The 15073-nt window shown below is 39.7% G+C and overlaps 3 protein-coding genes across 3 annotated transcripts in view; 1 reads left to right on the forward strand and 2 right to left on the reverse strand.

The window, feature by feature from the left end:
- The first annotated feature begins 475 nt into the window (after window positions 1–475).
- Window positions 476–1711, forward strand: LOC141901290 (testis-specific serine/threonine-protein kinase 4-like). The gene is made up of 2 exons (XM_074788440.1): window positions 476–1366; window positions 1446–1711. The coding sequence occupies exons 1-2, from the start codon at window positions 476–478 to the stop codon at window positions 1707–1709; spliced, it is 1155 nt and encodes a 384-aa protein (XP_074644541.1). The 3' UTR covers window positions 1710–1711.
- Window positions 1712–1746: 35 nt separating this feature from the next.
- Window positions 1747–6407, reverse strand: LOC141901214 (homocysteine-responsive endoplasmic reticulum-resident ubiquitin-like domain member 1 protein). Its single transcript, XM_074788322.1, has 10 exons — window positions 6313–6407; window positions 5634–5784; window positions 5443–5520; window positions 5247–5324; window positions 4469–4665; window positions 3996–4124; window positions 3718–3914; window positions 3388–3547; window positions 3190–3301; window positions 1747–3091 (listed from the first exon to the last, which is right to left on the reverse strand). The coding sequence occupies exons 2-10, from the start codon at window positions 5772–5774 to the stop codon at window positions 2930–2932; spliced, it is 1254 nt and encodes a 417-aa protein (XP_074644423.1). The 5' UTR covers window positions 5775–5784; window positions 6313–6407; the 3' UTR covers window positions 1747–2929.
- Window positions 6408–9922: 3515 nt separating this feature from the next.
- Window positions 9923–15073, reverse strand: part of LOC141901902 (DNA repair protein complementing XP-C cells homolog) — a 31981-nt gene continuing 26830 nt past the window's right edge. Inside the window, exon 25 of the mRNA XM_074789469.1 lies at window positions 9923–10028. The gene's annotated coding sequence lies outside the window, so the exon portion shown is untranslated. The remainder of the gene's footprint in view (window positions 10029–15073) is intronic.

A 15073-nucleotide genomic window follows, 5' to 3' on the forward strand; every position in this document is an offset into this window, starting at 1 on the left:
CCGCCTTGCGGGCTACGAGTTCACAGCGAAGTGACCGTCGCGGCAGTGCTTGCCAGAGTATATTCACATTAGTGTATGACAACTCCGCTAACGATGAGCATAGTGGCAGAACCTTATGGTAGAGCGAGGCTGCACCATTGATTACAATTACAATTTACACCGCCTTTTATGTCGACTGGTGACCAACTCGTTAACGACTTGTCTATCTAGGCTAATCCCTGTTAAACTGCTAGTACTTAGAGACGATTGCATAGCCGACCGCAGAACATGTGCGACTCATTGCATCTGGCAAATCCCTCATGTCGCGGTTTTGCGCACTGGGCACAGAGAATCGGATGAGGCCACCTGAGTCTGGTATTATTAAGGTGTATCTTAGTTATCGTACGAGAATGCGTCCCCAACAACCGTTGCTATAGCATAACCATTGATACGAAATGGACGAAGCGGTGGTTACCAAGTGTTGGGGACATGCACGATGTCCGGAAACCCGACTGATGAATCTAAGGTAACTAATAAAAAACCCAGTCGGGAAGAAATAGTCCCAAATGAAGCGCCGCAAGGGGAGGCAGAAGCCGACCTAGGCTCAACTTCTAAAGGTGATACGAAAGCGCAAGCCGATGCAGATAAAATTGAAACGAGCAATAAAGTTGACAAACCACTTGAAAATAAGCGCGGGGTAAGTGCGAAACGGGAAAAAGACAAAATAAACGAAGGCGTAAAAAAAGAACTTGAAAAACCAGCGAAACCACTTACAGTTTTAGAAACGCACGGCTATACGGTGGGTCACACTCTTGGCCACGGTTCGTATGCGACAGTCAAATCTGCATTCTCGTCGAAACACAAGGCGCAAGTAGCAATTAAAGTTATCTCAAAGAAAAAAGCCCCTACAGATTTCCTGGAGAAGTTTCTTCCTCGTGAAATAGAGGTGGTGAAAATTCTCCGAAACCCGAATGTAGTCTGCTTCTTACAATCCATCGAAACGACAAGCCGCGTGTATTTGATCATGGAATTGTGCACCCACGGCGACTTACTCGACATGATACGCAAGCAAGGTTTTATCAAGGAACCACAGGCAGCTCAGTGGTTTCACCAACTTGCGGGAGGAATCAAGTACTGTCATTCCAAAGGCGTGGTGCATCGGGATTTAAAATGTGAGAATTTGCTGCTGGACGGTCGATTGAATTTGAAAGTGACAGACTTCGGTTTTGCCCGTTCGAGTATGGTATCGAAGCCCGGAGGGCAGAAGATACTCAGCGAGACTTACTGCGGTAGTTACGCGTACGCACCACCAGAAATATTAAAAGGATCTCCCTACGAAGCGGTCTTAGCGGATATCTGGAGCATGGGAGTAATACTGTTCACAATGGTAAGGCTAGATTCAGCTCTTGTCTAATAACAGTTAGTCACTTTCCATTTTACTCGACAAAAATGCTATCTTGCTTCAGGTGTTCGGGCGTCTGCCGTTTGACGACAGCGACCATAGAACGCTTCTGAAACAGGTCCAAAGCCCGGTTGATTATCCGGCCAACTCGCAAGTACCCGTCGATTGTCGTCTGTTGATTTCCAAGATTCTAACGGGCAGACGACAAAGAGCCCGAATGGTAGACATCGAGAAAGACCCATGGTTTCGTCGTGTAGCGCCACAAATTCCGGAAAAATCGAAAACTCCAACTCCAGCGTCAGAGTCGACGCCTAACACCGAGAAATGAATATCAGAATTTCATATTGTGTACTTTAAATACAAGTTTTTCTTTCATTCAATGAATTTACATTGAAACAATAAAATTTAATCTACCCCAGGTGCACTCATATTTATAATACATTGTAATCGGTATAAGATATTTTAATCATCTTTTATTTCTTATTTATTTTTCTTAAAACCACTATAGAGGCTCATTCCACATAAATACCTAAGGCAAGGTTGAGCATAGTTCGGTCTCTAAGAGAACTCTTCAAAATTCTTTGCCCTGACTATGACACTGAGCCTTGTAGACTTTCATCATAAACTATCAATGGCCTCATCAATGAATTCAAAATGACAACTCCCTTGAAGAACCCGCCCAAAGACGAATAGGATATTTTACAACATAGCAGTCCATCATATACGATAGTAAATAAAATCCATTCGTTATGAAAAACGTACCGAAAACACAAATCTATTGGGAATACAAATTAGATTTCATTATTATGATCAAGAATCAATTATTCTTCAAAGCAATAACAATTTCAAATATACAGATATTTAATTTGATTTCCCAAAACCACCGAGAAATACTTAGCACCAATTATGTCTGTACACTACGAATGAACTAACTACAATTGAAAACCCTTCATATAGTTAATGATCTACCACAAAATATGTTCTCAGATGCTACGATAATCTAATCAATTAAATTAGGGAATTTTCAATGGTGGAGAAGCCATATCAACCAATGGTTAGATGAGTTATTTTACATTTGGAGATAATGGCCATTTAAACATATGCCCTATATACACTATATACAGCTAGTAACATCTCAAAGCACAGACTCTAAAACGTTTTAGAATCCATCGTCTTCTAAGTAAACTAAGTATAAAATTCATTATTTTTTTCAGGCTTTGATACCATTTTAAAAGGAAAATGATACATCTGGGGATATCATTATGGAGACAGTCATCTTTTTTGAAGATGGTTCCGCTTACCACGCAATATTCATCGTCACTCAATGTTCTTGTAGAGAAATCTTGCAAACAACTTCTATAGATTTTGCAAGTGAAGCCTTAGTGTACCTAACTATACCAATTGATATAACTGCTTTGAAAAATACCATTATTGCACACACGCATTCGAGGTGACAATATATAAATATGATTGCCAGTGTTTTAGAAAGAAAAACGACAAATTTGATCACAGAAAATGATTTCGAACGGACATACAAAATCGCTACGACTAGTTTAGGTTTAACGGCGCTGGAGGCTGTGGTATTAACGACGTGAAAAAGGTAAAGAAGAAAGTAAATGCTATTCGAAATGGATTGGGTGGCGGTGGCTCGACAATGACAGCTTCTACGTTTGGAGTAACTTCTTCAGCAGATTCATCATTTTCATTTTCCTGCAAAAAAATGAAATATCAAATGAGATGTAGTTCCCCCAGTCTATGAACTGGATAACCAAGCTAATCGCCATTTTTCTGAACATCATTGAAATTACCTCTGTTTGTGGCGGTTCTTGGTCAGCATTTTCGGCTTGTTGAACGTTATTTTCTTGTTGTTGCTGTTGTTGATTCTGCCTTCGTCGTAATTGAAACCAACCGACTTGATATCTAAAACATTAACGAAACCATAGTACATCCAATTCAAAGAAAAGACCAGGGACCAAGATGTGAGCACAGGGAGAAGGAATACTTACAAATACATGGCCATGAAAAATCCAAATGCTAGTAGAGCACGCGACAGCGTAGAATAAAAATAGCACATACTGAATAACACTGCTATCTGACAAATCATGTAAAACCAGTCAAGCCAATCACCTTGTGGGCCATCATCATCATCCATAGCCACCATACCACCTTAAAAACAGATGCAACATTCAAAGCATTAAGAATGGATTATGTTGTATTGCGAATTATATTAATTGAACTTTTAATATTTTTTGCAGTTACGAGATGAACTTATGACGTTTCAGCTACAAGACGTAATTGCTGTCCTTATCATGAACTGTATAATTCAGTCTTTTTACCTTGGGCGTTCATAACCATGTTTTGATTAGCCGCCTGTTGTTGGTTATTGGCAGGTAAATTATTGTTAACAGCAGCAGCAGCACCACCAGCCTCTTGTACGGGCACAGCATTTTGAGGAGGAACAGAGGAGCCAGGAGCATTCACGCCGACGGGGGTTGGGGGAGGAGTATGCATTCCTCCACCTACATGATGCATGCTGGAAATGACAAATAAGATGTTTTGAGATTTTATGCAAAAACTGGAATGCAATCATTTCCCCGGTTCAATTTATACTTACTATTGCATATATTGAGCCATTTGTTGCGTGTACATGTGTTGTAACCATGATAACTGTTCGGGCGTGTATCCTGGATACATTGCGGTGAGATGCATCCGCACATACTGTTCATACTGTTCCTGATTGACCCTGTAAGTCAATAAACAGGCATTTATTTGTAAGTAAAAACATTAGATTTTAATTGGCCATGGATTAATAAAACAAGCACCTTTCACAGCCAACACTAAACCCCCTACCCAACGTTACAGGCAACGCATCAGCCTTTTTTGACGGTCAAACATCAACCATTTGTAAATGCACATAATGAACAAAACTAAACTTTATTTGGCAGGTGTGGATCCACAGGCACTAGAACACCCTCCCCTGAGCACAATTTCCTTGTTGGCTGAAGTTCTAATTCCAGAGTATGCCTGCTCTGGAATTAGAACTCCCAGTAACTTTGGGTAGGGGGGTTTTTTTCATCATCATCTTACCCTTGAAACTGAGTGTGTGGTATGAAGTTAGGCACTGAACCGCGATGATGTTGCATTAGATGTGAATATGGATGAAGATTAGGTACTGAACCACGATGTCGCAGCCCGTCCGTGCTTGTATTTACATTTGTAGCGTCACTGGTAACAGGGGTAGTGGTTCTTGTCGTTGACGTCACCGTTGTGGTGCTCGGTTTTGGCTGAAATATACATATGAACTTTCTATACACAATATATACTTATTTAATCTACTGACGTATGCATGCTACGGGCTACGAAATGCTAGAGAGATGAGAAACAAAACCATATGTGCAGATGGTAGTTATTACAGCTATCATTTCGACTTTGAATGCTAATAGTACAGTACATGTAGGTAATACATTCACTACTATTGCAAGCAATTCATTCAGGGTCAAAGGTACGAAGCAAATTGTGGAGCCCTCTCTGAAATTTTTTGAAAATTTGACGCAAAGTGTAGCAATTTCGTGGCATCTACGATCTAAAAGGGCTTTCACTAAAGCTTTTTTCCTTAAAAACTTTGCTTCGCCAATCCGTAGGGTGAGCTAGGTCCAGCTTCGACCCCAGTAGATCTGCACCTGGATACCCAGCTTCATTCATGAGAAGGCGTGTCTAGTCAGATGTGCAACCTGGTTGAACTCAACTCATTGTTTTATTGTCATGTTCACAAGCGCAGATTCTGTGAACCTGTCGTAAATTGGAATTGGCACTTCATGCAATGGATAAGTTAACCCCCCTTAATTTTCCTAAGTGTTTTACTTACTCTCTTCATTTCTGATGCAAGTTCTTCTTTAGTTGGAGTACAAACTAGATGCACCGTATGGGTTATCTCTTCTTCGTACTGAAATTCGAATAACGATTCACCATTTTAATTATCGACGATCATTGAATTCAGTTTGGTGCCTAGAGAAAAAGGTTAAATTTGGGAACACAATGGAAAATATCTAACATTTTTTTACCTGCCATAAAACATCTTTTAACATCAGATGATCAGATAGCAATCTTCCGGAATAGATTAGTTTTTGTGAGCCTTCAGCCTGAACAAACAAAGTAATTGACATTAATTGAATACTAAAATCTGGAGCATTTTGATTCATCATTTCAATGAATAATTTTTGACATAATACGATGAAATGAATCAATAACTCACCGGCTTACTGGGATACACAGATGACAGATGCTTCTTCAGCTTTTTAATGGTCCATCCCAAACCGCACTCAATACGCTGATCAGCTATTCTTTGATTGGGAGCCTTTACAACCAGAGTGACTGGCATACTACTGAAGTCCATTGTGTGGAACCTTAAAATATAATATAGGTCTAAATGATAATTGACTTAACAAAATGAGCTTTCCAGGCTGATATACCACCAACATCAGCTCTTACTGATTTTGGCGGTACAGAGGATGTATAGATTTAACAGTATTTTTGTTCATAATAGCTTAGATTTTGGATACAATGAATGATTCACGCACGTGGAATGATTTGTTGTCCTGGCGGTACGCACGACTGTCAGTTTTATCGGTAGTAGATAGCACATACTTGCCTAAGCCATAATTAGTCATACATAAGTCATGATAAATGATAAACTAAAAACTAGGGCCTAACTCAAAAAAGAATGATGAAATTCGGCGTGTAATGACGAGACGCGTCAGAAAAACCCAAACAACTGGCCAAGAAGGAAGGTGCAACGGCAACGCAAGCGCAAGGGGACGACAGGAAGAGAGGTTAAATTGCCCAGTTCCGTGATTAAAACACCACGAATCAAAGTTCTCTACGTCTATTGTTTGTGTTTATAAGGTCGGTATTTCTGTCTTCATTTTACTCACCAGAAGCAAATCTGCTTTATATAACAAAAATAGTGACCGTCGATAGTTTTGTTTGTGTTAAGCGAAAATGAACGATGACGACCCGGAAGTATTTGTCGTGTTCTGATTGGTAGATATAAATTTCGCGAGGTGGCAGCAGCAGCTGGTCTATTCCTTGTATTCGTCGTATGATTCAATATCGCTGCTTTTTTTCCTACGAAAATGCGAATATTCGGAAATGCATTTTCATTTTCTCGTAGAAGCAGAAAGAAAATGGTTTCGTTTGGAAGAAATTTCGTTGGGACGATATAGGTGGTAGATTTCTAGGGGGGGGGTGTAGTGGCAATCTGGAGTTGTCTGGGGGGTTAATATTCTGGGAAATTTGAAGGGGTTCTTGGTGATATTTGCAAGTGTTTATTGTCTGAGATAATTTTGCAAAGGGGGTTGTTATTTTCTTGAGAAGGCTTGTATAGAGGTAATTGCGTGGGGTAACATGACTGGGTCGTTAATGGCAGGAACCGTGATTGTATGAGCGTTGTAAGCATAACCCTAACCCACATTGTTAAGTTTAGAAAAAAAACTGTATTCATGTTCTATGTCCAGATCATTTCGTTGGAACGAAAAGCTTTTCGTTATCACGAAAAAAGAAATATTCATTTTTCACAACGTCACCTCCGTAAAATCCCGTGTATATAACGAACGTAAATTTGAAATAGAATTAGGCTGCGTATTTGATTCATTACGACTGATCATTTTTATGATCATAATGTGGACGGAGATAAAGATTAATGTCCCGACTCCTCGGCATATTTGACACAAGCAAAACAGCTCTTACTTCAGTGCCGCCGCATGTATTAAGCCAAAAAATGACGATTCATTAATTCAATATAATGTTCATTATCGTCGCAAGGTGCCTGGACATCCCATCTGGATATACAGCCTTTATGGCTCCGTCCAGGTTCCTGTCATCAATTTCTTTCTATTGTCATGAAGTACCATGCTTGTATGTTATTCACGTAAATCTAGATTTTAATGAGGAAATAAATAATAATTATACTGTGCAGGTGCCTGAAACCATTTCGCCACTAGTACCGTATGGCGACTGTGCTCATTTTTCAGCATGTATTTCTTGTATCGGTATCGAATCTTGCAAGACAACAGGACCAAGTTCGAACAGAGAACAATCCTTTTCTTTCCAGCCGGAAGATATCTTCAATCTAAGAGATTTTGATTTTGAGTCAGCCGTAGAAAAAATAACGCCAAAAATAATAATAAAGTCACATCCTTATTCGTTCACGATTAATTTTTTTCTCAGTTGAATTATATACATTGAACGGAGTACATGAAAATGTTCGAGGTTAAATAAAAATCCCGGTGGGTTTTACGTGATTACACGTTGAACATATTTTAATAGTGCATATTAAAGCTATGGTTGATTCGATATCTTTTTTCATAGAACGATATGCATACGAAAGTGTTTTTGTCAAAATCGTCTATTAAAATGTTTGCTGTAACCGAGACTAGCATCGAACTGGGAGATTATTTCGCTTATCGCGACTGGAGACTAGGCGTCGGGGAGGAAGGGATTAGGTTTTGGTCGAGACTGTTTCCCCACAGAAGCAGTTTGAAATTATTTTTCGAGGCCAGTATACTGCCCAGTCGATCGTAAACTAATTCTAGTGTTCGATAGTACAACTGAAAGTCGACGATCTCCTCGTCCTCGTCGCCGTGCCCGATCAAGTTATACGACAATTTCAGCGTTTTCAGCGTTTGGTTGACTTTCAAAGCGCCCAACAGCGTCAGAAAGCCGATGTTCGTGATTCCGCACATATTCATACATAAACATTCGAGCGTCTTGTTATATTTCAGAGCGTCAGCTAAACTCGACGCTCCGTCGTCGCCGATGGAGTTCATGCTCATGTCTAGTGTTTTCAGTACCGTGTTCGCTTTCAGAGCGCGAGCTATACACGCGGCCCCGTCGACGTCGATGTCACATTTTTCGACGTTCAGTTCTTGCAGCGTGCGATTTGACACGAGCAAATCGGCTAGAAGACTCGCGTCGGATTTCGAAATGCAGTTGCTACTGATATCCATCGTTTGAAGCCGAGAATTGATTCGAAGCGATTTGAACAGCTTGCTGTAACTTTCCTCGTCCAAGTTCGTGCGTCGCATGCGTAGGCGTTTCACGTAGGCGTTGCTACGCAGCTCCTCAGCGAGAGCGTCGCATCCACGTCCCCGTAAATCATTGAAACCGACGTCCAGGTCGGTAAGCGTCTTGTTATTGGACAGCGCGTCGGCTAGGATGTTACACCCGTGGCCGGTTATGCCCGTACACGTAACGTTCAACGTCCGCAAAGAACGATTCTTTTTCAGACCGTCGGCGATGTAGCGCACGCCTTCGTCGCCGAAAGCGTTCAGACGAATGTCAAGTTTCGAAAGACCGTGATTTCTCGAGAGAGCGTCCCCGAGCCAAACGACGCCGTGTTCGTCGATTCTGTTCTTGGCTAAACACAGTTCGCGTATGCAACTGTAATGAATGAGTAAATTGCACAACACTTGCAGGCCCGAATTACCTAATTTCTGATTGTATAAATCTAACACGATGATCGGTATGACACGGTTTTGAGTGTAATTCGCATTCCAGTCCCTGATCGCGATCGACTCGTAGAACGACCGACGTTTATACTTATTCACTTCTTTAAAATGATCTTCAATCGAAGTCGAAAGAAGTTTCGCTTCTTCGGCAGTGATCATATTCCCGCTTTCGCTGTCGCAGTAATTGATGTCCATTTGGAATATCGCGCATTCCTCGTTTAGAAAGTCCGAACTGCCGAACACCTCGTCGATGCAGCCGAGCGAGTCGCTGTGGCTCGCGTAACGATCGCGACATTCGCAGACGTTTTTGATGACGGTGTGGTGCACCTCGAGTAGATCTGCTAAATGTACTTGCGCCTCGTTGACTCTGAGCACCTGACAGAACGCGTGGAACGTGTCGTCGCAATTATTTTCAAGTTCATCTAACAACAGATCGCAGCGACGCTGTTTCGTTCTGCAACCCATTAATTTCAGTTCGATGTCCGGAGATATGACGCCGTTATCGGTGAGCTGGGTAAGTATTTTATCCGGGTCCATCATCTCCCGGAGAATGTCCTTCGTTAACGAGAAAACCTTCGAAGTGATTTGCAATATGGGTAACTGCAGTAGACTGCTGTGCATGCGAGGTTTCACCGTCGGCATTGTGACGAAACTACCCGATGGGGAACCACCGGGCGTGATGTCAGCCGACTGATGCGAGGCGTGGCGGTCGTTGACGAAGTTTCTCAATGAAGCCGACTCGTTCATCGTATCGGAACAGTTGAAAGAGACGACCACTCCTCGGTTCCTCTGCGGTTCGGCGAAGCTCCGCAGACGAGGCGGTTTAGGCGGCGGCTCGTAGTTCTTACGGGTCGATGTTGGGGTAGATGGCGCACTGCTCGAATACGTCTGCCGATCCGGCGTAATATTCGATCGTCTGGGAAAATCTTGAAAACTGGTCGTCGACGATTCGGGCTCCGCGTAAATCTCACTGACCGATGGCAGTTCAGAATCACGAAATTCATTGTTAATAACGACCCCGTTGGGGGCACAGCTCTCCCAGTGTACCTCGGGTCTAGGTTTCAGCTCTTGCGTGTTCTGCAGTCGAACCCTCGGGTCATATGGTTCCTTGAAACCGTAAAAATCACGCGGGTCGATAGTGCCTGCAATGATATATAAATCGAAGTTCATATTTAGTAACAAATTCATTAGATCCAGCCCATCTAGCTCTTTTGTGTCTATGAAAGTCAAATTTCTAACACTGGTTCACGTAAAAAAAACTCTTGTTTTTTATGTACTACTTAATTTTCTTTTACGTAGTAAACCAGAGAGAGTAGATTCGTATAATTTTCATCCGACTCCAAAGGGTTTTTGTTATTCTATTGTTGATTCAGATTTCTAACTCATCATAAACGTCCGTATCCCAATAACACAGCAATTCTAAACATCAAAAAAGAATTCCCCAGCCTTAGTATCAAATATTTTACTATCTTTCATCTTGAGAATAATAACAACGACAGTCTATGCGTGTGTTTGTAAATGTTACTAAACAATGTAGACTTTGATGGAGAAATCCTTTCATACACATTCCTACTTTTAGAACCGATTTTTTTAGTTCAAATTCGACTCTCCTTAATTAATTTGTGGCGAGCTACTTGAACTCTGAATGAAATCCAACTGAGAACTGGGCCTCGCGTTTTCATCGACTTTCTAGCACAGTTCTCAGCTGATGAATGAAGTCGAGGACCGGTGCGATTTTCAATAAGAAGTTTAAGTCGGTTAAAATCTTTTGTATTTCAAATGAATGAATATATACTAGAATGAAATGTATTAACAAATTACTATATCGGTATTTAATACATAGCGTAAGGAAATCGTTCTGAACCAATTGTCAAGATCAAGATAAAGTACTATTCAATATACATGTTTCAGATTTCCTACCTTCCGCGTCCCAGCAAAGTTTGATAGAAAACTTTGCCATAGTCGCGCTATAAGCGCCAACTGCTCATAACTATAACATGAAATGCGTATCTCATTCCAGTAATGAACGCTGTTGTTCTGCGGAATCAAAACCCTTCGTCCTCCCATAGACAGGAAGTCACACACATATTACAATGTAATTAACATCTGCGCAATTATATGTAATGATTACAGCACATAAAAACGAACGACCCCATCCCATCCATACACTGTGGAATCAAACCGTAAAATAACTTTTTGAAGTCTGGAGTTTATGCGGTTTGTGTTTACATGCGGCAAATATACACAGTTCCATACGTCAATACGCACATTTCCTATATATATATGATACATGCAACGAATGGTTTCGGAATTCTAGACAAAAAAAGCAACTGAAATATTTGCCGGGAGAGGAATGACGTAAGCGAAATATACCCGACTCCCATCGCCGCAGGCGTCGATTTCACCGCATCCTGACAGACTGTCGATATCGAACACTTGACTCGTTCGTTACAAGACGAACGAGTTCTATTCGAAATCCAATTTCGCGTGTTTTCAAACCGAGTGCGTTACGAATTGCGATTAATTAGAGCCAATATTCGAACGATGCCTCGCTACGAGTCTATCAGTTACAAAAATCTAGTAATGTAATAACGAAAAAAAAATAATATTAATACAGAGCCGGCGATAAAGAGTTCATTGTCATAATTCGTAACACATTCTGTAGTCCTACATAATAGATAACATTTAAAAAAATAATTCATGAAATACCAGCAACTATTCGAAATAAAGGCAAATTTTACTATATCTTATATCGCTATACTCGTTTATCTCATTTATGCTTGCCGAATATATTACTTTAGGTAAAGAGGTAAATAATGGCTTTGAAGTAGGCCTACGTTCCGAACATTTGAGGTAATCAGTTTGTCTCTAACTGCGCTGCGTCAAATTCGAGCCGTTTACGGGTGATTTTTCAGCGCATCTTTTGACATTCGCCAAAGATCTGTCGTGGTTTCAGCGCAGGACACACGTGCGAAATGCGTACGAACTTACTCTTTCGGGATAACGGGTTTGCAAAAAGGGATTAAATTGATTTATATCGAGGGAAAATCTAATATATAACTGAGAGAAATAATGTAAAATGAAAAGATGTGGTTTGTTAAGCGTTCGAAGCATTTTAACCCCCGAAAAGCCGGGATTCGAAACCTCATCTAAACTAACCTAACTTAAGAAACCGAAGACCGTACACGCCCTGCACGATCATAATCGATCTAACGTGGCCAGTTGCCCGTGACATCATACGGGCGGGTGATATTGCGGAAGATGCATTTAGAATCTGCGACACAGCCAAAAATGGTGTTAAGTGGCTCGGGTAACCCATCCATGCGTCTAATGAGCGCCAGAGGGACTGACATGAAAGTAGATGGCGCATAAATTGCTGCGCTGTAATTTAGACTTTACAGGCCAAATCACGTACATAAATAATCAGCAAATAGGTATAAATATCAGTTAACTGTTTGATAATGATAGGTCAACGGTACAGAAATTATAACCATTCTGAATGTAAATAATGAATGAAGTACGTAGATTTAGCAGAGACCTATTTCTAGATAATTAATCATACAATGATCACTCTCGACAATCGTATCTCATTTGTATTTACCGATCTCACGATGTTTTCGTGTAATTCACCACCGAACTGAATCGAAAACCCTGACGCAATTTGCTCCTCTAGGCTACAACTAAATATTCAACGTTTGATATATATTCATATGTATATATATATATATATATGTATGTATGTATGTATGTATGTATGTATGTATGTATGTATGTATGTATGTATGTATGTATGTATGTATGTATGTATGTATGTATGTATGTATGTATGTATGTATGTATGTATGTATGTATGTATGTATGTATGTATGTATGTATGTATGTATGTATGTATGTATGTATGTATGTATGTATGTATGTATGTATGTATGTATGTATGTATGTATGTATGTATGTATGTATGTATGTATGTATGTATGTATGTATGTATGTATGTATGTATGTATGTATGTATGTATGTATGTATGTATGTATGTATGTATGTATGTATGTATGTATGTATGTATGTATGTATGTATGTATGTATGTATGTATGTATGTATGTATGTATGTATGTATGTATGTATGTATGTATGTATGTATGTATGTATGTATGTATGTATGTATGTATGTATGTATGTATGTATGTATGTATGTATGTATGTATGTATGTATGTATGTATGTATGTATGTATGTATGTATGTATGTATGTATGTATGTATGTATGTATGTATGTATGTATGTATGTATGTATGTATGTATGTATGTATGTATGTATGTATGTACATAGCATGTAGCATGTATCAATCAGACTAATGTCGATTCGTTGATATATACCGATAAGGATGGTTCTAATACGCAAGTCACACCACAAGTGCCTTATGAATTAGATGGTTGAATTATTCTAATATAAAATCCAACGTGAAATGGTTTTAATTACCATTAATTTCGACATATACATGTATAGAAACGCACCAGGAACGAAATTCACGAAATTCAAGGGGCACGATGTAACAGGTGCGTTTGATGAGTTCACCCTATTCTGCATTTAATGGAGTTTGTTGTTTTTATATTCTGTTCAGTTACTGCCAAAAACGATTGGTCAGGATTAGGGATTTTTTTTTTAAATCCTACTGCTGAATGCGTCATCAATATCCTATTTTATCTATCAATCACTGAAAACAAGTTAATTCGCGAATAGGAACCGCGCACGCTTTAATGGTGGGTTTTGAAGAGGGGTTTTGATACGGGATCATTTACATTTTAAGCACGATTGTGTGTCGTCGTGACCGAAGCATCTAAGTGTGTCACGATGCTGATCCGGAAGCCGAGGAAACAATCATCAATCTCACGCTGTGGATGCTGTAAATTGAAGATAACCGAAATGTGATGCAATCTGATACGTTCTGAATGGACTGATATTATAGTGATATATCATCGGAAACACTTTCGAATACTAAAAACACGCTGGCCCTTTTTTGAACTAGCACAAAATCAAAGAAATTCGAAATATCTAACAACGCGGCAATTGCTATGATTTCGTAATGTCTAATAACTAACCGAATGGAGAAGTCCCACAAAAGAATTTTAAACGATACAATTTATCAAAATGAAACCCCGACGCTTCGGCTGTTGACTAACAGCCATCGTCAGGTAGAATGGATGATGCTGGCTGTCAGTCAACAGCAGAAATGCTGTGGTCTAATCTTGATACAATCACATTCAATTCTATTGTGGAATTTCTTCATATATCATTTCTATAATATTTGAGGAGCGATGTTTCGGCTAACAACTGTTGTTAGCCGAAACGGCGCTCCTCAAATATAATAATAATCATTTAATCATTTAATTCGACTGCTAATGAGTATAAACATACTAATTAATACTAATTAATACTGTTTGAGTGATAATTCAACTGGCTCGATAATTTGCGTATATTGAATTATCCTTGATACTTAGTTGTGTAAAGATTGGGTCCGTTATACCGAGTGATGCCGAGTCTATGCTAATCTAAAACAAATAACGGGAAATTTACTGATAATAATCTAATTATGTTATCTTATGATAATAATCCGCGAAAATAGGTTTATTTCGAAAATTGCACGGTAACTCCGAGTACAAAATCATTCGCCTTTAGAAGTAGAATATGTGCATTTTTCACGAAGTCACGAAGTCCTTACGATATATGTACAATTCAATTCAATTCAATACTTTATTACAACTTAAAAGTTTTACAGTAAAACATACAAGTATATAATGTACATCATAACATAATAGAGTCTTCTAGACAGATTTTTCTAACCTATACAAAACGGCCTCTACGAGTAGCATTGTATTCATTCAAAGATTGGAGAACTGCGGTCGGGTCATTTTCGAGTCGCCGTCGGGACAGGTGACCTCGTGCGCGCAAGCTTTGGCAAATATCACCGACGATATGGTTTTATAATTGCCAAGTGTGAACCGATTTCGTCGCTGTTTGAATTGCTAATAACGCCAATTAGATACATACTTGGCCTATACACGAAGCGTATATTTGATTTCATTTCAGCCGGCAAAGTTCTAAAAGAATTCGCCGAAGAAACATTCGCATAAGCCGGAAAATATTCACCGGTAAACAACTATATCGGGAGAAGATACGAACAATGACTA

This window comes from Tubulanus polymorphus, chromosome 3, assembly GCF_964204645.1.
Source record: "Tubulanus polymorphus chromosome 3, tnTubPoly1.2, whole genome shotgun sequence".
Taxonomy (NCBI): Eukaryota; Metazoa; Nemertea; class Palaeonemertea; order Tubulaniformes; family Tubulanidae; genus Tubulanus; species Tubulanus polymorphus.

Bases quoted from the DNA above. Each gene is read 5' to 3' on its own strand.
- LOC141901290 (XM_074788440.1), top strand. From the start codon at position 476: ATGTCCGGAAACCCGACTGATGAATCTAAGGTAACTAATAAAAAACCC. The intron at 1,367-1,445 runs GTAAGGCTAGAT...ATCTTGCTTCAG, and splicing joins GAGTAATACTGTTCACAATG to GTGTTCGGGCGTCTGCCGTT.
- LOC141901214 (XM_074788322.1), bottom strand. From the start codon at position 5,774: ATGGACTTCAGTAGTATGCCAGTCACTCTGGTTGTAAAGGCTCCCAAT. The intron at 5,325-5,442 runs GTAAAAAAATGT...TTCGAATTTCAG, and splicing joins TAAAAGATGTTTTATGGCAG to TACGAAGAAGAGATAACCCA. The intron at 4,125-4,468 runs GTAAGATGATGA...ATTGACTTACAG, and splicing joins CCACACACTCAGTTTCAAGG to GGTCAATCAGGAACAGTATG.